General features: G+C 45.4%; 1 protein-coding gene across 3 annotated transcripts in view; it reads left to right on the forward strand.

Annotated features, from left to right (window-relative positions):
* SLC29A4 (solute carrier family 29 member 4) overlaps positions 1-15,761 on the forward strand; it is a 660,337-nt gene extending 644,576 nt beyond the window's left edge. For all 3 annotated transcript variants that reach the window (XM_056534647.1, XM_056534645.1, XM_056534646.1), the window contains one exon: positions 14,586-15,761. In XM_056534647.1, coding sequence (XP_056390622.1) covers positions 14,586-14,728 — 143 coding nt within the window. In that variant the 3' untranslated portion in view covers positions 14,729-15,761. The remainder of the gene's footprint in view (positions 1-14,585) is intronic.
* The last annotated feature ends 11,274 nt before the right edge of the window (positions 15,762-27,035 follow it).

The raw sequence follows: 27,035 nt of genomic DNA on the forward strand, positions 1-27,035 counted from the left end.
TTCCATCAACGGCAGGGGAAACTTTGGGTTCGTTTGGAGGCCCTGCTCTCACCTATCCCGCTGACTTCGCTCCCATGGCTGCGCATGTCGTATTGGTCGACTGCTCGTATGGCGAGCCTCCCTTTGTGGCACGATCTGTGCTCTGGGTGTGCCTTCGCTCCTTTGGTAGAGCGGGTCTCCTGCGCCCCAACAGTCCCCTGACGTCTATTCGTGATAATCCTGATTTCTTTCCGGGTAACTTACCACGCCCATTCCTGGATAGGGTTAAAGGGGAGGTGTTTCTGTTTACCCATGTTCTTCACTCGGGTTCCCTGAAGTCCTTACTGGAGGTTCTCCAGAGTGGTCCCCCCACTCCTGTTCACTCATGGCAGTACACCCAACTTTTACACTTCTACGCTACTTGGAAACAGTCACTGGATCTTCATAGGTCCCCCCTACCTTTTGAGTCTCTGTGCCTTGCTCCGGCGGCTCCTGGACACTTAGTGTCTGTGATCTATTTTACTGTCCGGTGCTGGGGCGCCCTTGCTGGCCCACCGGGGGGGGGGGGGTCGCGGGAGCTGGGCCTCACCTTTGGCGCACAAGACTGGACTAAAATCTATGCACTTTGCCATGGGGTTTATGTCTCTGTGAAATTGCAAGAAACCAACTATAAAATTGTTTCGCGGTGGTACCGTGTGCCTGCATTGCTGCATCGGTGTTTCCCTGCGGTCCCTGAGGTGTGCTGGAGGTGTGGCGTGGCTCCTGGGACGATGTCCCATGTTTGGGTGGATTGCTCCCTTCTTCTCCCTTTCTGGACAGGGGTGCTGCAGGTGATACAGAGGGTGACGGGTCTTGCTATTTCTTGCTCCCCTCAGATAGTATTACTGTCCCTTCTCCCGGGTCGAATTACTCTTACTCGCTGCTGCGCGCCGGGTTATTCCTAGGAGATGGAAGACCCCTCTACCCCCCACGGTGTCTGACTGGATTAAGGAGGTGTTGTACATACAGGGAATGGAAGAGTGTATGGCGGAACTGTCCCCACGCTCTGAGCGCTTTTTATTGCGCTGGCTACTGTGGACAGCTTTTGTGGCATCCCCTGAATTTAGCGCCCTGTTCCTAGGCTCCTGTTCTAACGCCGCTGAGCTCCCTCCGTAGGTCCCGATTTCCCCCCCCTCCCCCTCCCCAATCCTTTACTCTCCTTCCCGGCTGTGTCTGTGGTCCCCCCCCCCCCCTCCTTCCCTTTTTTTTATTTTATTTTTATTTTTTATTTTTTTCTTTCCCCTACCCCTCCCAACTCCTTCTCTGACTCTCTCTTATCCTTTTCTTCATGCTCTGGTTATCTGTTCAGGTTGTTTCTCAGTTTATTCTCCTTTCTGTTTGTTATAATGATTGAGAATGGATGGTATAGCATATCTCCTTGTCCCTGACGGCTCTCTCACCCATGTTCTATCATCGTTAATGTGCGTTACATTGTGCCTTCATGATGTTGCAGCTGAGCGGACGCTTGGTTACTAGACTGCGTACTGGTGACGCTTACTACTTATGTGCCACATTTTAATAGCTGTATTCTCATTCGCATGTACTGTCACTACTCTGATGTATGCGTTGGGGGCCACTGCCCTGTTTTTCTTTTTTTGTCTTCATTTTTATTTACTGATGTACTGTCCGTCTGTTTGTTTTCTGTTTTGTTTCAAAAAATTGTTTTGAAAAAGTAAAAAAGAATCTTCTCAAGGCATTGATGAAACTTGAAGTGGTTAAAGATTCAATCACTTCAATGTGAACTGCTCTGGTACTTAGGCAAGAGAACAGAACAGCCCAACGTTATCTTTCGGCACTGCCTCCTCTGGTCTTGCAAGAAGAGATATTCCAAGGGCCAAAAACGACTAGACCTACGTGAGTGAATGGAGGATCTGAAGAAAGTCTGTCCGCAGGTAAGTTTGACATCTTCTGAACTTCAAGTTTCCCTCTAATCTTCTTGCAGGTCACGCATTTGCTGATCACACTGAAGACTAGCCTCTTACCTCCTATGATCCACAACCCTGCTGACCGTACCGCTCCTTCAGTGAAGTGTTGACCATGATGTGCGCCTTGCTCGTGATAGTGTCTCACTAGAAGAAGAGCAATGTGATGATTTTTGGGTATGATGAAGGGATATCTCTCTTGAATAGTCGTATCAGCTGCCGACAAGCGACCTCCAATTCTTAACACTCCATCTTTGTCGAAGATAGGGTTCAACTTCTTTAGCGAATTGTGTCGAGAAATCTCTTCCTTTTTCATAAGGCTTTGGATTTCTTCTTTAAAGACTTCCTGCTGGATGCATCTGATGATCGTGACGTTGGCTTGTTCAAGGTGGTCGTTGCTATGCTGATCAGTATTGGTAGCTCTGCAGGAGGATCTGGCTAGACAGATAAGTTTTCCGATTGCACGGGTCAGCGACTTTCAGCTGGAAAACCTTTCAAATCTATGGGCGCCCAGACTGTCTCTTGTAACTAAAGTCCTACAAACTGCAACTTGAAGTCTTACCTCTTTGTCTTGATCTGGTTCTACGAGCTGAAAGGTCTCTTCCTGAGTAGTTTCTTTTGTTTCTGTTTTACGAAGAAAAGATGGACCTACGAACCAGTTAGTTTGCTTGAGTACAGCGGCTGGCACTAGTCTTGTCCCATGATCAGCTGGATTTTTGTCAGTGCTGATGTGATGCCACTGTTCTGGACTTGTAGACTTTCTGATACGTGTCACTCTGTTGGCCACGTATGTATAAAATTATCTTGAAGCGTTGTGAATATATCCTAACGCAATCTTGCTGTCTGTATAAAAGTTCACTGCATGGATCTCAATGTCCAGTTCTGTTGTAATCATACCTGCCATCTCTACAGCTAAGACAGCAGCACAAAAGTTCTAGACGTGGGACAGTGTGAGCGGGTCTAGGAGCCAGTTTAGATTTTCCCATGATGAACCCGACATGGCTTTGTCCCTCAGTGTCTATTACCCTAAGGTAGGCGACAGATGCGATAGCCATAATGGAGGCGTCAGAGAATACTCATATTTCTCTTCTCTTTGTAGCAGACAAGGAAACAGATACGTATGGTCAAGGGACGTTGAGTTGTTCAAGCTCTAACAATGAGTCTTTCCACAACTTCCACTGCATTTCCTTCTCTTCAGGTAGAGGTACGTCACAGTCACTTTGTTCTTGCTCAGTAGTGATTTGTCTCAGTAGTGATTTGCCTTGCATGATGATGGGTGCTACGAACCCCAGGAGGTCGTAAAGACTGTTGACTGTAGATAGAACACCTCTTTTTGTGAATGGCTTCTCTTCTCTGGAGACCATGAAGGTGAAACTGTCATTCTTTAGGTCCCAATTAATCCCAAGACTTCTTTGCAAAGGTGGTGATTCTGTTCCTACATCCAAGTTTTTAAGGTCTTTAGCACGGTCTTCCATTGGAAATGCTTCCATGACTCTGTTGCTGTTGGAAGCTACCTTGTTCAGTCTTATGTTGGATTCTGCCAACATTTCTCTTGTACTTTTTAGGACATTGATAGCTTCTTCGTTGCTGGAGAAAGAAGCAAGTCCATCATCTACGTAGAAGTTCTTCATGACGAACTGTGTGGCTTGACCATGTCTTTCACCTTGCTATGCTGCTCATCTCAGGTTGTAGATAGCTACAGCTGGAGAAGGGCTGTTTCCAAACACATGTACCTTTATCCTGTACTCTGTGATGTCTTTGTTAAAGTCATTGTCTGCATACCACAGGAACCTTAAGTAGTCTCTGTGATCTTCACAAACAAGGAAACAGTAGAACATCTGTTGTACGTCTGCTGTCACTGCTACGAGTTCTTTTCTGAACCTGATGAGTACTCCAAGGAGTGTGTTATTCAGGTCAGGTCCGCTGAGAAGAACATCATTTAGTGAGATGCCTTTGTGCTTCGCACTAGAGTCAAATACTACACGTATCTGACCTGGTTTCTGAGGGTTGGTAAGTACCAGTGCTCTTGATTCTCCAGTAGTGGTGGTGCCCTTTCAGCTTGATCATTGTCAAAGATCTTCTGCATGAAGGCTTGGAAGTATTTCTTCATATTTGGCTTTCTTTGTAGCATGTGCTGCAATGAGGTGAAGCGTTTCTCTGCTTGTACCTTGTTGTCAGGAAGGCGATGGCATGGTGACCAGAAGGGTAGAGGGGCTACCCAGCTGCCTGATTTGTCTCTGAAGACTTCTCTGTCCATGATCTCAAGGAAGAGAGTATCTTCCACAGAGGGTGCTGGCTTGTCGTCGTCTCGTGTCCTTTCATACACCTTACAGCCCAGTTCATCTTCATCTCCAGTTGAGGCTGTCGTCTGGTATCTCATCACATTCTATGAGGGTAGGAAGAGTCACCTTTGTCTTTCCATCTAATGACTCGATGATGTAGTTGTTTGCTCTTCTCCCTGTTGTCTCTACAACTCCAGAACAAGTCTTTAGGGTGTATGGAGTTGGACTTCCTTTGTCACCGAAGAGGTCAAAGAACTCTGTTTTTGCCAAAGATCTGTTACTTTGTTCATCCAAGACTGTGTGCATCTTGATTGCCTTTTCTCTGAAACCTGCAGGATACTCCTTGATTAAGCATATCTTGGAGCATGATCTGGGGCGGCCCTGCTCTGTACAGATCTTAGAACACTTTGAGGTTACTGCTGGCGTTGTACTCTCGCCTTGCTCCCCACCATGATCTTCTTGAGTTGCTGGAACTTCTTGTTTCCATGGTGGTGGTCCTGGGTGCAGTGCTGACAGGTGTTTGTCACTGTTGCACTCTGTGCATTTTATTGTTTTTGTACAGTCTTTTGCAAGATGCTGAATTGAAGCGCAAGATATGAAACAAATGTGATTGTCTTTAAGGTAAGCTTTGCACTCTTCTAATGTCTTACTTCTGAAACTGTGACATTTTCTTAGTGGATGAGGCTTGTTGTGTATGAGACATATTTTGTCTAGCTCCTCAACTTTCTTATTTGCATTATCTTCCTGACTGACTGCAGACTCAGGTTGGACTTCTGTCTTCCGTACAGAAACTGTTGCTCTGCGTTCTTTGTAAGGAATTGGATGTTTTTGGTCTACCTTTGGGGATCTTGCAGTTCTCTTATTCAGGAATGCAAAGCTCGGATCATTACGTGTTTCAGCTTGTTCTACGATGAATTCAGCAAGGAAGGCGAACGGTGGAAATGCGACTCAACGTTCTTTCTTGTATCTCGATGCTTGAGTGACCCACCTTTCTTGCAAGTTGAAAGAAAGTTTCTCGATTATGGGATCAACTCCACGTGCTGTATCTAAATATGAGAGACCTGGCAGGTATCCACTAGACTTAGCGGCTTCTATTTCTAAGAGTAGGTCTCCAAACGCTCTCAGCTTTTGATTGTCTTTGTTTGTCATTCTTGGATAGTTTTCTATCCTCTCCAGAAGAACATCTTCGATCACTTCAGGTGACCCATAGCAGTGTTCTAGTCTCCGCCATACCATTGCAAGTCCTGCTGCGTCATGAACATGTACTGATCTGATTCTTTGAGCTTGCTCAGTGGACTCTGGTCCTAGCCATTTGACGAGCAGGTCAAGCTTTTCTCTGTCTGTCAGATCTAAGTCTTGGGTACCGCTTAGGAAAGATGACTTCCAGGCCCAGTAGTTTTCTGGATGGTCGTCGAATTTCATGAGACCAGCGCTCACTATCTCACGGTGCATCAGGAATCTTGCTACCTCCGTAGCTCTTGCTGCATCTGGTGAATACTTCCTGGGTGTAAACTCAGGGTATGGCTGCGGCTGGTAAGGCTGATGAGGCACTTGACTAAGTCCACTTTGTTCTCCTCTGTTGTAAGTCTTTCTGCTATAATCCAGACTTGTATTTGCTTGAGGAGGGAGTAGATCAGCATCCATTTGCACTCTTGTAAGGTTGGCAGATTGGTTTCTGAGCATGCGACCACTTGACTTCCCACCCTGAGGTTCTGATTCAGTCTTGCAGTGTTGCATAGTATCAAAGTTGCTTATTGCTGGTGGAGTCAATGATGGCCTTGGTGTATCATTGAACTGCTGTTCAGTGTACATGGCTGCTTGTGACTGTACGTACTCACGAGTGCGTTGGATTACACTGAGGGGTGACATTCGGGTTTCTGTGCCAGCGAGCTGGGCTTCGGCTGCCCTTGTGAGAACTTCTGCCTCGGCTACGGCTGCTGCAGCATTTTTCTGCTGCTGGGGTAAGTGTAAAGATGCTTGCACTTCTGCTTTTCTTCTAAGCGCTTCAGATTCACTTTTTGCTTTTTCTTTCATCAATTCAGCTTCCTGCTTTGCATAGGAAGCCATTGCACAGGCTGCCTCTGCTTTCGCTCTTGCCTTAGTTGCTATGGCGGATGACAAGCTGGTGGTGCTTGAGTGTCTAGAACTATGGTGTTTAAATCTTGCTGCATCGGCGCTAACCGAAGTTAGATTTGTTTGCCTAGATGCTCTAGACAATGTTGTGCACCTAGATCTACTTCTTGGCAAGGTGCTTTCCTCTTTATAGGAGCATTGAGGGTTAACTGTCAGAGTGCTGTTCTCTGGGTTCTGCATCTTGCTTTAGCTGTCAGCGTAGATAATGATGATGACTGGACACAGCACAGCAGTGTTATAACACGTGAGAGTATTAGTTTCACTTTCTAGTGTTTTGTGCCGTTACTCACAGGCACAGGATTTCTGAGTCCTTTTTACTGCTGCGGACGATTCAAAGCTGATTAACTGCTTCTGATAACGTTTAAAAGCCTTTTTACTATAATGTCTCCACTGTCTAGTTGACACAGCTTCACATCAAGTTTATACCGAATCTCAAGGAAATACACGCTGGTTGCTTAACTGATGTAATCTTTACTGAGATATAATGAACACGGTAAAACTGTAAAACAGACATATGAAAGACAAACATAAGCATGGCTATTCAAGTGCCTTACATTATGCATAGCTAATACATAAATAGAGTCTAACTAACAAAACCTTACTCACAGGCTTTGGTATTTATCAGAGTTGCAGTCTGTGTTAGCTTCACTGCACCCCTTGTTACATTCCTTGAGGGGAAATAGACACCTACATAAGAAACTATACCTCAAAGAGGTAAGTAATGTGCATGATAGAAGCACCACCAAAAATACAGAAAAAATTATGCACAAATAAACAGAGAATAGAAGAAAGTTAACAGAATCTTTATTAAAGTGTATCATTGATTAAAAAACATCTTCCTGAGGAAGCCATTTAGTGGTGAAACGATCATTGGGGTTGGTAGGTAAGGTCTGGCATACTTGTTCCCTCTGGTCCTTGGGTCTGATCCCTTTGTTTATTTTCTCCTTGCCCTCGTGCTTGCGTTCAGCAGCAATTTGGTGCGTCTTCACTTCTGATATTTACTCTTATTTGCCCTTTGACCTCATATTTATATTTATTACCTCTCTATACTTAATTCCAGTCCTCACCTACCCATCTGTAGTCTTTTCCGGTGCCTTGTTTTTATTATGTATCTGTACTATTGTTTTTTAATCAATGATACATTTTAATAAAGATTTTGTTAACTTTCTTCTATTCTCTGTTTATTTGTGCATAATTTTTTCTGTATTTTTCCTTGAGGGGAGTAGTTTCCAAAATGGGGTCACATGTTTTTTCTTTTTCGTTTTTGCTGTAACTACAGCCATTCAAATGCAAATCACCAATTTAGGCCTCAAACGTACATGATGCTCTCTCACTACTGAGCCCTGTTGTGCGCTTGCTCGGCACTGTATTTCCGCATATGAGATATTTCCATACTGTTGAAAGTGTGTTACAAATTTTGTGGGTCTTTTTCTCCTTTTTACTTTTTATGTAAAAGAAAAGTTGGGGCTACACCAGCATGTTAATGTAAAAAATAATTTTTAACACTAACATGCTGATGTTACCCCTTACTTTTCATTTTCACAAGGGGTAAAAGGAGAATAAGCCTCCCAAAATTCCTAACACAGTTTCTCCCGTGTACGGAAATGCCCCATATGTGGCACTGAACTGTTACCTTGAAATACGACAGGGCTCCGAAGTGAGGGAGCGCAATGGACATTTGAGGCCTAAATTAGGGATTTGCATAGGGGTGGACCCGGAGGCACACATGGCACTTGCCTCCTCCACCAAAAATACCCTACAGCAGTGTTTCCCAAACAGGGTGCCTCCAGCTGTTGCAAAACTTCCAGCATGCCTGGACAGTCAATGGCTGTCCGGCAATACTGGGAGTTTTTGTTTTGCAACATCTGGAGGCTCTGTTTCTAAAACACTGCTATACAAGATCTTTTTAATTTCTGTGTGTTTGTGGAGGAGGGGGTGTGGTAACTGTGTACGGGTGTGTGTATATATAGTGTTTTACTCTTTATTTAGTGTAGTGTAGCTGCAGCTCAATCTCGCAGCGGCAAACTCACTGTAAATCCCAGCCGGTGTGAAAGTACCCTGTACTTTTTTTTTTGGGGGGGGGGGGGGATTTGCAAAACTACAACTCCCAGCATGAACTGACAGATCATGCATGCTGGGAGTTGTAGTTTTGCCACAGCTGGAGGCACAATGGTAATGAGACACTGAGTTAGATAACAGTGTTTCCCCACTAGTGTGCTTCCATCTGTTGCAATACTACAACTCCCAGCATGCCTGACTGTTTGGGCATGATGGGAATTGTAGTTTTGCAACATCTGGATTAGCACTGTTTGGAAAATACTGCACTTCCAGATGTTGCAAAACTACATCTACCTGCATTTCCAGACTGTCCAGGCATGCTGGGAAAATTGACTGGCAAATCACAGCGATTGTCGACAAGGGGGGTCTCAGGACCCCCTTAGGCGATGTCCTGGGATGGCTGCTGATATAAATCAGCAGTCATCCCATTCCGATCACTGCCCAGCAAGCAGCAGTGATCGGTAATACCAAGGGCGTACAGGTACGCCCTTGGTCACCAACAAGTGAAAAAACACTCAAACTTTTTTCATAAAATAAATATGTTTTAAGACGCCATATTTAGACCCCCTATAACTTAACTTTCTAATTTTTCCGTACACGGGGCTGTATGAGGGCTAATTCTTTCGCCGTGATCGCCGTACATTTACGTCCAATGTCCTTAAGGGGTTAATTTTCAATGACACCTGACAGCATTTACATGATAATACAGAATCAAAGCATAGAAAACTGTATATTCTAAGAAATATATGAGATGTTGTTATCAGATAAAAGACCTGGCAGATAAGAATCATACACATGATGTAAAATTACTAGCCTATGATATAACCATATTTTTCATGTTAAAATCCTGCTCATAAATTTTTTTTTTTATATAACTAACATACATACATAGTAACATAGTTCATAAGGTTGAAAAAAGACCAGAGTCCATAAAGTTCAAACTATAACCTTAATAAGTCCCTATTGAGTTGAGTTGATCCAGAGGAAGGCAAAAAACCCTCATACTAGAGGTAAAAATTCCTAACTGACTCCAAATATGTCAGTCAGAATAAATCCCTGGATCAACGTTCTGTCCCTATAAATCTAGTATACATAACCTGTAAAGTTATTATTCTCCAAAAATGCATCCAGACCCTTTTTGAACTCTATTACAGAGTTCACAAGACCACCTCCTCCGGGAGAGAATGCCACAGTCTCACTGCTCTTACAGTAAAGAACTCCCATCTGTGCTGGTGTAGGAACTTTCTTTCCTTTAGACGTAGAGGATGCCCCCTTGTTATTGATACAGTCCTGGGTATAAATAGATCATGGGAGAGATCTCTGTACTGTCCCCTGATATATTTAAACATAGTTATTAGGTCTCACCTAAGCCTTCTTTTTTCAAAACTAAATAACCCTAATTTTGATAATCTTTCCGGTTACTGTAGTCCTCCCATTCCCTGTATTACTCTGGTTGCCCGTCTTTGAACCCTCTCCACCTCCACTATATCTTTCTTGTACACTGGTTCCCAGTACTGTACACAGTATTCTATGTGTGGTCTGACTAGTGATTTGTACAGCGGTAGAATTATTTCCTTGTCGTGGGCATCTATGCCCCTATTGATGCACCCCATGATTTTATTTGCCTTGGCAGCAGCTGCCCGATACTGGTCACTACAGCTAAATTTACTGTTAACTAAAACTCCCAAGTCCTTTTCCACGTCAGTCGTCCCTAGTGTGCTCCCATTTAATACATAATCCCAGGCCGGATTTTTCCTCCCCATGTGCATTACCTTACATTTATCAGTGTTGAACCTCATCTGCCACTTCCCAGCCCAAACCTCCAACCTATCCAGATCCATTTGTAACAGTGCACTGTCCTCTATTGTGTTTAACGCTTTACAGAGTTTAGTATCATCTGCAAAGATTGCTACTTCACAATTCAACCCCCCTGCAAGGTCATTAATGAATATGTTAAATAGGACAGGACCCAAGATGGACCCCTGTGGTACCCCACTAGTAACAGTCACCCAATCAGAATAAGTACCATTAATAACCACCCTCTGTTTCCTATCATTGAGCCAGTTACTTAATCACTTGCACACATTCTCCCCCAGCCCAAACCTTCTCATTTTATGCACCAACCTTTTATGTATAACCGTATCAAATGCTTTGGAAAAATCCAGATATACGACATCCAGCGATTGCCCCTGGTCCAGTCTGGAGCTCACCTCCTCATAAAAGCTTATCAGGTTAGTTTGACAGGATCGATCCCTCATAATTCCATGCTGATACGGGGTCATACATTTATTTTTATCAAGATATTCCAAAATAGCATCTCTTAGGAAACCCTCAAACAATTTACATACAACCGAGGTTAAACTAACAGGTCTATAATTCCCAGGGTCACCTTTTGACCCCTTCTTAAATATTGGCACCACATTTGCCATGCGCCAGTCCTGGGGAACAGTCCCTGTCACTATAGAGTCCCTGAATATTAAAAATAGCGGTCTGTCTATTACATTACTTAATTCCTTTAGAACACGCAGGTGAATGCCATCTGGACCTGGTGATTTGTCTATTTTGATTGTTTGTAGGTGGCACTGTACTTCTTCCTGGGTTAGACAGGTGACCTGTACTGGGGAGTTTACCTTATCACACTGTATTTCACCTGGCATTTCATTTTCCCTCAGTGAATACAGTGGAGAAGAATTTGTTTAATATATTTGCTTTTTCCTGATCCCCGTTTATAATTTCTTCCTCATCATTTTTTAAAGGGCCAACACATTCATTTTTGACCTTTTTGTTATTTATATAGTTAATGAACATTTTGGAGTTAGTTTTACTCTCTTTGGCAATGAGTCTTTCTGTATCTATTTTTGCGGCTTTTATCTATTTTTTACATATTTTACATTTTTCTCTATAGCTTTTTAATGCTTCTTCACTGCTGTCCTGTTTTAGTAATTTAAATGCTTTATTTTTGTCATTTATTGCCCCCTTAACATTTTTATTCGTCCATATTGGTATTCTTTTATTTCTGACCCCTTTATTCCCATAAGGTATATACATCTTACAGTGAAAATTTAAGATATTTTTAAAAGTCTCCCATTTTGTGTCAGTATTGTTCTTTTTGAGGACATTATCCCATTTTATATTGTTAAGGGCTTCTCTGAGTTGATCGAACTTTGCCTTCCTAAAGTTCATTGTTTTTGTGGCCCCTCGAGAGATTCCCTTATTGAAGAACAAGTTATAATGTACTATATTATGATCACTATTTCCTAGGTATCCATCTACTTGCACATTAATTACTCTGTCAGGTACGTTGGTTAATATTAAGTCTAGTAGGGCGCCCCCTCTGGTAGGGCCCTGCACCATTTGGGACAGACAATTGTCTTTAGTTATAGTCAGAAACCTGTTTCCTTTATGAGATTCACAGGTCTCAGTCTCCCAGTTTATATCAGGATAGTTAAAGTCCCCGCATTATCATCACATCATTTTGATTTGCTGCCATGTTTATTTGCCTCAATAATTGATCTTCTGGCTCTTCCATTAAGTTTGGTGGCTTATAGCAAACCCCTATCAGAATTTTTAAGTTTTTACCTCCATATATTTCTACCCATAATGACTCCACATTATCGTTTCCCTCCCAAATATCCTTCAGCAGTGCGGCCTTCAAATTGGACTTTACATAAAGACGGACTCCTCCCCCTTTCCATTTTGTCCGATCCTTCCTGAATAGACTATAACCCTGTATGTTGACCGCCCAGCCACAGCTATCGTCCAGCCAAGTCTCTGTTATACTGACTATGTCATAATCCTCCTCAGAAATTTTCAACTCCAGTTCGTCAGTTTTATTGGACAGACTTCTGGCATTAGTCAACATGCACTTCAATGGTGTATGTTTTTATTTCCTATAATGCCTATCCCTATTAACTATTCTAATCCCTCCCTCTGCTCCACCCCCAGGTACATTATTAAGTACATTATCCCCCCCCTCTATCTATACTATCTACACTATCTTCCCCCTCTATGTTGTAGGTTCCCTCCCCCCCCCCCAGTCCCTAGTTTAAACACTCCTCCACCCTTCTAGCCATCTTCTCCCCAAGCACAGCTGCACCCTCCCCATTTAGGTGCAGCCCGTCCCTACGGTAGAGCCAGTAACCGACAGCGAAGTCGGCCCAGTTCTCCATGAACCCAAACCCCTCAATCCTACACCAGCTTCTGAGCCACTTGTTTACCTCCCTAATCTCCCGCTGCCTCTCTGGTGTGGCTCGTGGTACAGGTAATATTTCAGAAAATACTACCTTGGAGGTCCTTGCCTTAAGCTTGCAGCCGAAGTCCCTGAAATCATTTTTAAGGACACTCCACCTACCTCTTACTTTGTCATTGGTGCCAATATGTACCATGACTGCTGGGTCTTCTCCAGCCCCACCCAGCAACCTGTCAACTCGAGCGCCAGGAAGACCACACACTGTTCGGCGATCCTGGTCTTTGTGACAGATCGCCCTGTCTGTCCCCCTAATAATAGAGTCCCCAACTACCAGTACCTGTCTGGCCTGCCCTGCACTCCTCCCTCCCTCCTTACTGGAGCAGACACCCCCCTGGTGGTCAGAGGCAGAGTCCTGCTGCAGTACCGCTAGCTCTGAAATGGCATCCCCCTCATCTGCCAACCAGGCAAACTTGTTGGGGTGTGCCAGTTCAGGACTAGCCTCCCTGACATTTTTCCCTCTACCCCATTTTCTAACTGTAACCCAACCTGACTGTCCTGCACCTCCGTCCCACTATCCTCCCCCACCTCTACCCCAGAGAGTATCTGCTCAGTGAGCAGGAGACTCCTCTCCGGGTTGTCAATGCATCTCAGTGTTGCCAGTTGCTCCTCTAGATCCAGGATCTGGGATTCCAAATGAACAACTCGCACACATTTAGCACAATATGCACCCTCAAACTGCTGTTCAAGGATTGCATACATTGTGCAAGATGCACACTGGACTGCCTTTTCCAACATGGAGGTCATACTAGATTTGGGAATAGCAAAAATTTACAAAAAAATATAAAATAAAATATTTCAATTTAAGCTTCCTGGATTTAAAGTCCCTTAATTTTAAGACCCCTCACTTTCATACTCACTCACTTGTATACTTCACATTCTTGTATAAAGACACACAATCAATAGCTCAGACAATCGCTAGATATACTTGGTTTTATAGTTACCAAACAGCACCTCTTTCTTCACAGCCTGGAAGTGAATGTAAGGGCTAGCTGGCTGCAAACAGTTGCAATTTATCAGCTGCTAATTATTTAGTTACTCCACCCTCTCTCCACCTGTAATTGTCCCAGACAGAGAAAGAGAGGGGAAAAAAACACAGAAATGCACTCAAAATGCTCACAATAATTTACAGTATACCCTTAATTTTAAGTCCCCTCACTTTTATACTCACTCACTTGTATACTTCACACTCTTGTATACAGACACACAATCACTAGCTCAGACAATCGCTAGATATACTTGGTTTTATAGTTACCAAACAGCACCTCTTTCTTCACATCCTGGAAGTGAATGCAAGGGCTAGCTGGCTGCAAACAGCTGCAATTTATCAGCTGCTAATTATTTAGTTACTCCACCCTCTCTCCACCTGTAATCCTCCCAGACAGAGAAAGAGAGGGAAAAAAAACAAAACACAGAAATGCACTCAAAATGCTCACAATACTTTACAGTATACCCTTAATTTTAAGTCCCCTCACTTTTATACTCACTCACTTGTATACTTCACACTCTTGTATACAGACACACAATCGCTAGCTTAGACAATCGCTAGATATACTACGCAAACTGTTTATTTGTAAAGTTTTACATTTTTCCAGTACCATACGAATAGTCATTAGAAAGAATAAAGAAATAAAAAAATATATATAACAGATATAGAGATAAAATAAAAAGAGAAAAAAATATATAAAAGACATTTCAATGGCAATTCCACGGAAGTAGCAACATCACATTTACATCTATGTCATGAAACCTAGGAGGCAAGCCAAGGTGTCGGTCATCAAGCAATCCAAACCTGCTCATAAATTATACTTGGATATGTCCATGTTTTTTGTTATAATCTTTATTTGTATTTAAATGTATTTGTCTATTTATTGTACTTACCTGTAGAAATAAAATATGTTATACCTTTTCTTTCTTGTTCTGCAGGAAACACAATGACTGTATCATATATGACTGGACTTACACTTGGTTCAGCTGTTGCTTATTTTGCCTACAACCTGGCTAGTACATCTCAAAACATTTGCTTCCATCCGGAGATATACAACAGTTCTTTGCCACCAGAGATTTAAACATTATTTTGAAGTTTATAACCTTGCATTTTATGTAATTTTTTTCTCTTACTATATATGTATATTCACAATGTTATAATAATGCTCTCATCAGCCCGTTTAGAACTAATATTCCTTTTCTATTGCAAAATCACAATTTTGTAGCAGATGGCTCGAAAAACATTTCTTGATGTTGATGTTGATATGTGTTCACATCTCAGACATTTATGACATTTCAACAGGATATGCCATAAAAGTCTGACAGATGTGGATCCCACCTAAAGGACCTGCTCTTATCTCAAGAACGAAGGTATTCCAGCCTCATCTGGCCTAGTTGCAGACCAGATCCTTGTGTGGATCACAGAGGTTCTGCAGCCGGGATCCTAATGTTTGTCAAAGGTGGAGCTAGCATCTATGGGACATTCATGGTGTATCCTGTAAACATGTCATAAATGTTTGAGACAGGAATAGACCTTAAGTACCATGTCAAAAGATGATTTAAGACTCCTCTTCAGACCTTAACAGAAACTGTTTAGCACCTACCAGCCTTACTAAACATCCCTTGACTGTTTGTCTGTACCTAAAACAGCACCAGGCATTGTTTTGAAGTTCATTTGCGCCTGAGCAAAAGGGCCCCCACCTACCAAATATTTGACTACACTACTTTGTACCCTTAGTAATACTGGTGTCTTCTTATATGGCACAGGGGCCACCCTATATACCTGGACCAGTATGTGACTGATACCTCTGCAAATTCTATAACAACTCCCCTTGTGCCCCTTACCCTACAAAAGTCTCTGACATTCATAACATTACCGTATACCTTGTGATATACTTTATAGAAAAAATGTGTATGGTTGCAATAGAAAGCAGACTAAAAAGTAGCAAAATATTATTTTTGTTTAAAATATGATTTAAAAAAAACTATTTTAATATGAAAAGGATGAAAAAGTTAGGGCTTAAAGCGCAACTGTCATCATATTTGGACCCCCCAGACCACTATAATGGTGTTCCAGATGATTATAAGGTGACTGCAGCCATACCTTTATTGCTGTTTGTTCTGCTTTTCTTACTAACAAAAACCTTTTATCCAAGAGTCAGGCACAGTCGGATAGGCGGGGCTTGTGGTTGGCCAAGTCCAGCAGCCGCCACGGCTATCCTGCCTTCCAGCGCTGGGACCGCTGTGTCCTACTACACAGTGCATCCACAGCGCATGCGCCCTTCCCGTGACAAAGCGAGCATCTGCCTCTAGTACAGCACATGCACACTGAGCGCACAGACGTTGGGAACGAGTGTTCGCTCTGTCAACTCAGGACGCGGCGGCGCGCGCACGTTAGAGCCGACGGGACGGGTGCATGCGCTGTGGATGCACTGTGTAGTAAAAACACTGTAGACACCAACAGGCTCAGCTAAAATCTACATAAATAAATTTGGGGTGCTGCTGCCTGTACCATATAGCAATACAAAACCAAAGAAAAAAGTAGTACACCAAATAGCGCATACCCAATCCAGTACAAAAAAGTTTATTTAGAATTACATACAATAAGTATAATCACACCAAACTATCCCCCCATAAAAAAACATTTAAAAGGCAAAAAAACTGCCCTCCCACAACAGGGGGAGTCAAAAAGACTCCACCGAGGACACCTATAAGTGTCCTCAGGAAGTCACCAGTAGGTGACGGAACACGTGGGGTTCAGGAGGAAGACACCTATTAGCACAACTTACTTTTTTGCCTCTTAAGCTTGCATTTCTCGGCTTCTTGTCTGTGGGAATATTGATATACAGATTGTATATGGTTTACTCATTGCATATTGATATTTATTGCTACAAGTATATGTACCTGGACAGTATTGGATTGTATACAATTTGGTATATTTATGCATAGAGGCAGCTATTGCATTAGATACACTTATAGGTGTCCTGGGTGGAGTCTATTTGACTCCCCCTGTTGTCGGAGGGCAGTTTTTTTGCCTTTTAAATGTTTTTATGGGGGGATAGTTTGGTCTGATTATACTTATTGTATGTAATTCTAAATAAACTTTTTTGTACTTGATTGGGTGTGCGCTATTTGGTGTACTACTTTTTTCTTTGGTTTTGCACTGTGTAGTAAGACACAGCGGTCCCAGCTCAGGAAGGCAGGATAGGTGTGGCGGCTGCTGGACTTGGCGAACCACAAGCCACGCCTATCCGACTGTGTCTGACTCTTGGATAAAAGGTTTTTATTAGTAAGAAAAGCAGAACAAACCGCAATAAAGGTATGGCTGCAGTCACCTTATAATCATCTGGAACACCATTATAGTGGTCTGGGGGGGGGGGGGGGTCAAAATATGATGACAGTTGTGCTTTAAACACCTAAAGAATGTTACCTGCTGACTCCCTGTTGGTTGCTATAGGATGCAGTGTATGCTAGTCAGTCTGCCTTTTTGGCAGGAATCCATAATTCCTTTCATGTAAATGTGTCATGGAGAAGGCCACATGCATTATTTTTCCTGTAAGTTTAACAATTTTTATGACACATTTTTTATTACCAAATCATGCAGTTCCTAAATGCAGTAAATATGTTTATTGTGCCAAATATGTTTGTAAGATGAGGAAGGAATAATGATACAAAATAAGTACAGTATACTTGATTTGTGTGTCAGATGTTAAAGAGAAATAACTAACAGATGTTTATAGATGAAGTTGTGCCAAACTATGATTACTTCCATAATATGAGCTTTTAATAGTATTATCTATAATGTATGTGATGTTAAAAATAAAGTTATTTGGGCATTGTAACACATGTGCTAGCCTTAGTGATTTTAATATTTAAGATTAAATTAAATTTAGCAAATAAAAAAATTGTAATTAATTAAGAATTTTACACTAAAACTTTCCAGGTTCTTTATTCTCCTGAACAATAGGTATCTCACAAATGTTTGTATTTTTAGTTTTGCAACTTTATGTAGTAGGTAGGGGAAAACCATTTTGAGATTTCAATTCATTCATTTATCTTTAATACTGACATAGCAATAACTTCACACACTATATTGTTCCGTTTTTTAAACATGTTTTATTGAAAAGATAGCTAATTGTACCAATAGGGAAATACAAAATGGAAGATTCTCACAGAGACATAACTATCCATCTCCACTTTTTCAATACAAACATAGGTATATGAGCAGAACATCTTTAACATCATCAGTGTTACGCCGAGCGCTCCGGGTCCCCGCTCCTCCCCGGAGCGCTCGCAACATCCTCGCATTCGGGTCTCTGCAATTTAAAGGGCCACTGCGCCACTGATTGGCGCAGCAGGCTTAATTAGTGTGTTCACCTGTGCACTCCCTACTTATACCTCACTTCCCCTGCACTCCCTCGCCGGATCTTGTTGCCATTGTGCCAGTGAAAGCGTTTCCTTGTGTGTTCCTAGCCTGTGTTCCAGACCTCCTGCCGTTGCCCCTGACTACGATCCTTGCTGCCTGCCCTGACCTTCTGCTACGTCCGACCTTGCTCTTGTCTACTCCCTTGTACCGCGCCCATCTTCAGCAGTCAGAGAGGTTGAGCCGTTGCTGGTGGATACGACCTGGTTGCTACCGCCGCTGCAAGACCATCCCGCTTTGCGGCGGGCTCTGGTGAATACCAGTAGCAACTTAGAACCGGTCCACCAACACGGTCCACGCCAATCCCTCTCTGGCACAGAGGATCCACCTCCAGCCAGCCGAATCGTGACAGTAGATCCGGCCATGGATCCCGCTGAAGTCCCACTGCCAGTTGTCGCTGCCCAGCAGTCGCAACAGATAGCGCAACAAGGCCACCAGCTGTCTCAACTGACGTGATGTTACAGCAGCTATTACCACAACTCCAGCAACAATCTCCTCCGCCAGCTCCTGCACCTCCTCCGCAGCGAGTGGCCGCTTCCGGCCTACGATTATCCTTGCCGGATAAATTTGATGGGGACTCTAAGTTTTGCCGTGACTTTCTTTCGCAATGTTCCCTGCACTTGGAGATGATGTCGGACCAGTTTCCTACTGAAAGGTCTAAGGTGGCTTTCGTAGTCAGCCTTCTGTCTGGGAAAGCTCTGTCATGGGCCACACCGCTCTGGGACCGCAATGACCCTGTCACTGCCTCTGTACACTCCTTCTTCACGGAGATTCGAAGTGTCTTTGAGGAACCTGCCCGAGCCTCTTCTGCTGAGACTGCCCTGCTGAACCTGGTCCAGGGTAATTCTTCTGTTGGCGAGTACGCCATCCAATTCCGTACTCTTGCCTCCGAATTATCCTGGAATAATGAGGCCCTCTGCGCGACCTTTAAAAAAGGCCTATCCAGCAACATTAAAGATGTGCTGGCCGCACGAGAAATTCCTGCTAACCTGCATGAACTTATTCATCTGGCCACCCGCATTGACATGCGTTTTTCCGAAAGGCGTCAGGAGCTCCGCCAGGATATGGACTTTGTTCGCACGAGGCGGTTACTCTCCCCGGCTCCTCTCTCCTCTGGTCCTCTGCAATCCGTTCCTGTGCCTCCCGCCGTGGAGGCTATGCAAGTTGACCGGTCTCGCTTGACACCTCAAGAGAGGACACGACGCCGCATGGAGAATCTGTGCCTGTACTGTGCCGGTACCGAACACTTCTTGAAGGATTGTCCTATCCGTCCTCCCCGCCTGGAAAGACGTACGCTGACTCCGCACAAAGGTGAGACAGTTCTTGATGTCAACTCTGCTTCTCCACGCCTTACTGTGCCTGTGCGGATATCTTCCTCAACCTTCTCCTTCTCTGCTATGGCCTTCTTGGATTCCGGATCTGCAGGAAATTTTATTTTGGCCTCTCTCATCAACAGGTTCAACATCCCGGTGACCAGTCTCGCCAGACCCCTCTACATCAATTCTGTTAACAATGAAAGATTGGACTGTACCGTGCGTTACCGCACGGAACCTCTCCTAATGTGCATCGGACCTCATCACGAAAAAATTGAATTTTTGGTCCTCTCCAACTGCACTTCTGAAATTCTTCTTGGATTACCGTGGCTTCAACGCCATTCCCCAACCCTTGATTGGTCCACAGGAGAAATCAAGAACTGGGGTACTTCTTGTCTCAAGGACTGTCTTAAACCGGTTCCCAGTACTCCCTGCCGTGACCCTGTGGTTCCCCCTGTATCCGGTCTTCCTAAGGCTTATATGGACTATGCTGACGTCTTTTGCAAAAAGCAAGCTGAGACTTTACCTCCTCACAGGCCTTATGACTGTCCTATTGACCTCCTCCCGGGTACTACTCCACCCCGGGGCAGAATCTATCCTCTGTCTGCTCCAGAGACTCTTGCCATGTCAGAGTACATCCAGGAAAATTTTAAAAAGGGGTTTATCCGCAAATCCTCCTCTCCTGCCGGAGCTGGATTTTTTTTTGTGTCCAAAAAAGATGGCTCCCTACGTCCTTGCATTGATTACCGCGGACTTAATAAAATCACGGTAAAAAACCGCTACCCCTTACCTCTTATCTCGGAACTCTTTGATCGCCTACAAGGTGCCCACATCTTTACCAAACTGGACTTAAGAGGGGCTTATAATCTCATCCGCATCAGGGAGGGGGACGAATGGAAGACTGCATTTAACACCAGAGATGGACACTTTGAGTATCTGGTCATGCCCTTTGGCCTGTGCCGTCTTCCAAGACTTTGTTCATGAAATTTTTCGTGATCTCTTATATTCCTGTGTTCTGGTTTATCTGGATGATATTCTGATTTTTTCTGCCAACTTAGAAGAACACCGCCAGCATGTCCGCATGGTTCTTCAGAGACTTCGGGACAATCAACTTTATGCCAAAATGGAGAAATGTCTCTTTGAATGTCAATCTCTTCCTTTCCTAGGATACTTGGTCTCTGGCCAGGGACTACAAATGGACCCAGATAAACTCTCTGCCGTCTTAGATTGGCCACGCCCCTCCGGACTCCATGCTATCCAACGTTTTTTGGGGTTCGCCAATTATTACAGACAATTTATTCCACACTTTTCCACTATTGTGGCTCCTATCGTGGCTTTAACCAAGAAAAATGCCAATCCCAAGTCCTGGTCTACCCAAGCAGAAGACGCATTTAAACATCTCAAGTCTGCCTTTTCTTCTGCTCCCGTGCTCTCCAGACCTGACCCATCTAAACCCTTCCTATTGGAGGTAGATGCCTCCTCAGTGGGAGCTGGAGCTGTCCTTCTACAAAAAAATTCTTCCGGGCATGCTGTTACTTGTGGGTTTTTTTCTAGGACCTTCTCTCCGGCGGAGAGAAACTACTCCATCGGGGATCGAGAACTACTGGCCATTAAATTGGCGCTTGAGGAATGGAGGCATCTGCTGGAGGGATCAAAATTTCCAATTATCATATACACTGATCACAAGAATCTCTCCTATCTCCAGTCTGCCCAACGACTGAACCCTCGCCAGGCCAGGTGGTCGTTGTTCTTTGCCCGTTTTAACTTTGAAATTCATTTTCGCCCTGCCGACAAGAACATTAGGGCCGATGCCCTCTCTCGTTCTTCGGACGCCTCTGAAGTAGAGGTCTCTCCGCAACACATCATTCCTCCTGACTGTCTGATCTCCACTTCTCCAGCCTCCATCAGGCAAACTCCTCCAGGGAAGACCTTGGTTTCTCCACGCCAGCGTCTCGGGATTCTTAAATGGGGACACTCCTCCCACCTCGCAGGCCATGCGGGCATCAAAAAATCCTTGCAACTCATCTCTCGTTTTTATTGGTGGCCGACTCTGGAGACGGATGTTGTTGATTTTGTGCGGGCCTGTACTGTCTGTGCCCGGGATAAGACTCCTCGCCAGAAGCCTGCTGGCCTCCTTCATCCTCTGCCTGTCCCCGAACAGCCTTGGTCACAGATTGGTATGGACTCTATTACAGACTTGCCCTCATCCCGTGGCAACACAGTTGTTTGGGTGGTCGTTGATCGATTTTCCAAGATGGCACATTTTATTCCTCTTCCTGGTCTTCCTTCAGCGCCTCAGTTGGCAAAGCAATTTTTTGTACACATTTTTCGCCTTCACGGTTTGCCCACGCATATCGTCTCGGATAGAGGCGTCCAATTCGTGTCTAAATTCTGGAGGGCCCTCTGTAAACAGCTCAAGATTAAATTAAACTTCTCTTCTTCTTATCATCCCCAAGTAGAAAGAATTAATCAGGTCCTGGGTGACTATTTACGGCATTTTGTTTCCTCCTGCCAGGATGACTGGGCAGATCTTCTACCATGGGCCGAATTCTCATACAACTTCAGAGTCTCCGAATCTTCTGCTAAGTCCCCATTTTTCGTGGTGTACGGCCGTCACCCTCTTCCCCCCCTCCCTACTCCCTTGCCCTCTGGTTTGCCCGCTGTGGATGAAATGACTCGTGGTCTTTCCACCATATGGAAAGAGACCCAAAATTCTCTTTTATAGGCTTCATCCCGGATGAAAAGATTTGCCGATAAGAAAAGAAGAACTCCCCCCATTTTTGCTCCCGGAGACAAGGTATGGCTCTCCGCTAAATATGTCCGCTTTCATGTCCCCAGTTACAAACTGGGACCACGCTATCTTGGTCCTTTCAAAGTCTTGTGCCAGATTAACCCTGTCTCTTACAAACTCCTTCTTCCTCCTTCTCTTCGTATTCCCAATGCCTTCCATGTCTCTCTCCTTAAACCACTCATCATTAACCGCTTCTCTCCCAAACTTGTTTCTCCCACTCCTGTTTCCGGTTCTTCTAACGTCTTCTCCGTGAAGGAGATTCTGGCCTCCAAGACGGTCAGAGGAAAAAAAAATTTTTGGGTGGATTGGGAAGGCTGTGGCCCAGAAGAGAGATCCTGGGAACCTGAGGACAACATCCTAGACAAAAGTCTTATCCTCAGGTTCTCAGGCTCCAAGAAGAGGGGGAGACCCAAGGGGGGGGGGGGTACTGTTACGCCGAGCGCTCCGGGTCCCCGCTCCTCCCCGGAGCGCTCGCAACATCCTCGCATTTGCAGCGCCCCGGTCAGACCTGCTGACCGGGTGCGCTGCAATATCTCTCTCAGCCGGGATGCGATTCGCGATGCGGGAGGAGCCCGCTCGCGATGCGCATCCCGGCTCCCGTACCTGACTCTTTCCCCGTCGGTCTTGTCCCGGCGCGCGCGGCCCCGCTCCTTAGGGCGCGCGCGCGCCGGGTCTCTGCAATTTAAAGGGCCACTGCGCCACTGATTGGCGCAGCAGGCTTAATTAGTGTGTTCACCTGTGCACTCCCTACTTATACCTCACTTCCCCTGCACTCCCTCGCCGGATCTTGTTGCCATTGTGCCAGTGAAAGCGTTTCCTTGTGTGTTCCTAGCCTGTGTTCCAGACCTCCTGCCGTTGCCCCTGACTACGATCCTTGCTGCCTGCCCTGACCTTCTGCTACGTCCGACCTTGCTCTTGTCTACTCCCTTGTACCGCGCCCATCTTCAGCAGTCAGAGAGGTTGAGCCGTTGCTGGTGGATACAACCTGGTTGCTACCGCCGCTGCAAGACCATCCCGCTTTGCGGCGGGCTCTGGTGAATACCAGTAGCAACTTAGAACCGGTCCACCAACACGGTCCACGCCAATCCCTCTCTGGCACAGAGGATCCACCTCCAGCCAGCCGAATCGTGACAATCAGGGTATACAGGTACATGAAAATGAGTCAGGAATAGAACTGTACAGCTGACAATGTATCAAAAACTGATCTCCTACAAGAACCGACTATACTTATTAATAACTAGGAGAAAAATAGTTAGTCATTGTGTAAGCATATCAGTTATGTAAAAATAAACCGGATAACCTGACCTATAAGAATCAGATTTGTTGGATGGAGAGTACACAAAACAAAACAAAATAGGGTGATGTACTACATAAGTATAGAAAATGGTTATTAAGCCCATCAGGTGTGTTTGCCTCAATATGACAAGATGTTCGGATCAGGCAGTGATGACTATAGATAGTAACGTTGCTGAGAGAAAACTCGAAGAGGCGATTGGCTGATAGTATGAGAGATGGGGCTTTCCGTTTAGATTTGTAGTTTCCTTTAAGGACTTCTAAACAGCACCATTCTTTGAAGGTAAAAAGTTTCATAATTTTAGCCCTGTCTGCATTGTCAGGAAAGAAAGTGATGAATCGTTTCCATTTTTTTTTTTTTTTTAAGAATTGTTTTGCTGTTTGCTTCCTATTACTCAATGCTGTAAGCAGTTCAAGATGGAACACATCTCTCATGTTGTTCACCACTTACTTGAGGTACAGGAAGGGGCTGCAACCAGTGTCTGAATAGAATCTTTACCGCTAGTCCAAGATCAGGTAAGTCTGCTTCCCCTTCTGGTAGGCAGTGGAAAATACCTAAGAGGGGATCAAGTGGTCAAATCCTTATGCTTTATCAACTGTATTTGACTGTGAATCTTGGGTCACGCTTCTGCAATTTTAGAGCAGGTCCAGAGGCAATGCCAAAGGTCTGCTTTTGTCGATTGGTACCTGAGGGCTTTGTGTGCATGAGAGAGGGAGAAAGCATTGCCCTGTCAAACTTATGTAGGGCCTTCACAATAGCAAAGGACTGTTCTTATGATCAAAAGGCTGCATGGAGTTGGTGAACTCAAAGAGAATGGTTGTATAGAGGTTGTAATTGTTACGCCGAGCGTTCCGGGTCCCTGCTCCTCCCCAGAGCGCTCGCAGCGTTTTCCTCTCTGCAGCGCCCCGGTCAGACCCGCTGACCGGGAGCGCTGCACTGACACTGACGACGGGGATGCGATTCGCATAGCGGGACGCACCCGCTCGCAAATCGCATCCCAAGCTACTTACCTGCCCCCGGCTGTCACGTTCTGGCGCGCGCGGCTCCACTCTCTAGGGCGCGCGCGCCAGCTCTCTAAAATTTGAAGGGCCAGTGGACCACTGATTGGTGCCTGGCCCAATCACTGTAATTAGCTCCCATCTGCTCCACGCCTATATAACCTCACTTCCCTGTCACGATGCCGGCTGGCAGGAGGTGGATCCTCTGTGCCAGAGAGGGATTGGCGTGGACCGTGCTAGTGGACCGGTTCTAAGTTACTACTGGTGTTCACCAGAGCCCGCCGCAAAGCGGGATGGACTTGCTGCGGCGGTAGTAACCAGGTCGTATCCACTAGCAACGGCTCAACCTCTCTGACTGCTGAAGAAAGGCGCGGTACAAGGGAGTAGACAAAAGCAAGGTCGGACGTAGCAGAAGGTCGGGGCAGGCAGCAAGGATCGTAGTCAGGGGCAACGGCAGGAGGTCTGGAACACAGGCTAGGAACACACAAGGGAACGCTTTCACTAGGCACAAGGGCAACAAGATCCGGCGAGGGAGTGCAGGGGAAGTGAGGTATACATAGGGAGTGCACAGGTGAAGACACTAATTGGAACCACTGCGCCAATCAGTGGCGCGGTGGCCCTTTAAATCGCAGAGACCCGGCGCGCGCGCGCCCTAGGGAGCGGGGCCGCGCGCGCCGGGACAGGACCGAGGGAGAGCGAGTCAGGTACGGAAGCCGGGGTGCGCATCGCGAGCGGGCGCCACCCGCATCGCGAATCGCATCCCGGCTGGAGGCGGTATCGCAGCGCACCCGGTCAGTGGATCTGACCGGGGTGCTGCCGTAGCGAGGATGTTGCGAGCGCTCCGGGGAGGAGCGGGGACCCGGAGCGCTCGGCGTAACAGTACCCCCCCCCTTGGGTCTCCCCCTCTTCTTAGAGCCTGAGAACCTGAGGACCAGACTTTTATCTAGGATATTGTCCTCAGGTTCCCAGGATCTCTCTTCAGGACCACAGCCCTCCCAGTCCACTAAAAAAAAAGTTTTTCCTCTGACCTTTTTGGAGGCCAGTATCTCCTTTACGGAGAAGATGTCTGAAGAACCGGAGACAGGAGTAGGAGAAATAAGTTTGGGAGAGAAACGGTTGATGATGAGTGGTTTAAGAAGAGAGACATGAAAGGCATTAGGAATACGAAGAGAAGGAGGAAGAAGAAGTTTGTAAGAGACAGGATTAATTTGGCACAAGATTTTGAAAGGACCAAGATAGCGTGGTCCCAATTTGTAGCTGGGAACACGGAAGCGGACATATTTAGTGGAGAGCCACCTTGTCTCCGGGAGAAAAAATGGGGGGAGCTCTTCTTTTCTTATCAGCACACTTCTTCATGCGTGATGAAGCCTGTAAGAGAGAATTTTGGGTCTCTTTCCATATGGTGGAAAGATCACGAGTTATTTCATCCACAGCGGGCAAACCAGAGGGCAAGGGAGTAGGGAGGGGGGGAAGAGGGTGACGGCCGTACACCACGAAAAATGGGGATTTGGAAGAAGATTCAGAGACTCTGAAGTTGTACGAGAATTCGGCCCATGGAAGAAGATCTGCCCAGTCATCCTGGCGGGAGGAAACAAAATGCCGTAAATAATCACCCAGGACCTGGTTAATTCTTTCTACTTGCCCATTGGATTGAGGATGATAAGCAGAAGAAAAGTTTAATTTAATCTTGAGTTGTTTACAGAGAGCCCTCCAGAATTTTGACACGAATTGGACGCCTCTATCCGAGACGATCTGTGTGGGCAACCCGTGAAGACGAAAAATGTGTACAAAAAATTGTTTTGCCAACTGAGGCGCTGAAGGAAGACCAGGAAGAGGAATAAAATGTGCCATCTTGGAAAATCGATCAACGACCACCCAAACAACAGTGTTGCCACGGGATGGGGGTAAGTCTGTAATAAAGTCCATACCAATCAGAGACCAAGGCTGTTCGGGGACAGGCAGAGGATGAAGAAGACCAGCAGGCTTCTGGCGAGGAGTCTTATCCCGGGCACAGACAGTGCAGGCCCGCACAAAATCAACAACATCCGTTTCCAGAGTCGGCCACCAATAGAAACGAGAGATGAGTTGCAAGGATTTCTTGATGCCCGCATGGCTTGCGAGATGGGAGGAGTGACCCCATTTGAGGATTCCGAGGCGTTGGCGTGGAGAAACGAAGGTCTTCCCTGGAGGAGTTTGCCTGATGGAGGCTGGAGAAGTGGAGATCAGGCAGTCAGGAGGAATGATGTGTTGCGGAGAGAGTTCTACTTCCGAGGCATCCGAGGAACGAGAGAGAGCATCGGCCCTAATGTTCTTATCGGCAGGGCGAAAGTGAATTTCAAAATTAAACCGGGCAAAGAACAGAGACCACCTGGCCTGGCGAGGGTTCAGCCGTTGGGCAGACTGGAGATAGGAGAGATTCTTGTGATCGGTGTAAATAATAACTGGAAATTTTGATCCCTCCAGCAGATGCCTCCATTCCTCAAGTGCTAATTTAATGGCCAGTAGCTCTCGATCCCCGATGGAGTAGTTCCTCTCCGCCGGAGAGAAGGTCCTAGAAAAAAACCCACAAG

The sequence above is a fragment of the Hyla sarda genome, chromosome 8, assembly GCF_029499605.1.
Source record: "Hyla sarda isolate aHylSar1 chromosome 8, aHylSar1.hap1, whole genome shotgun sequence".
NCBI lineage: Eukaryota > Metazoa > Chordata > Amphibia > Anura > Hylidae > Hyla > Hyla sarda.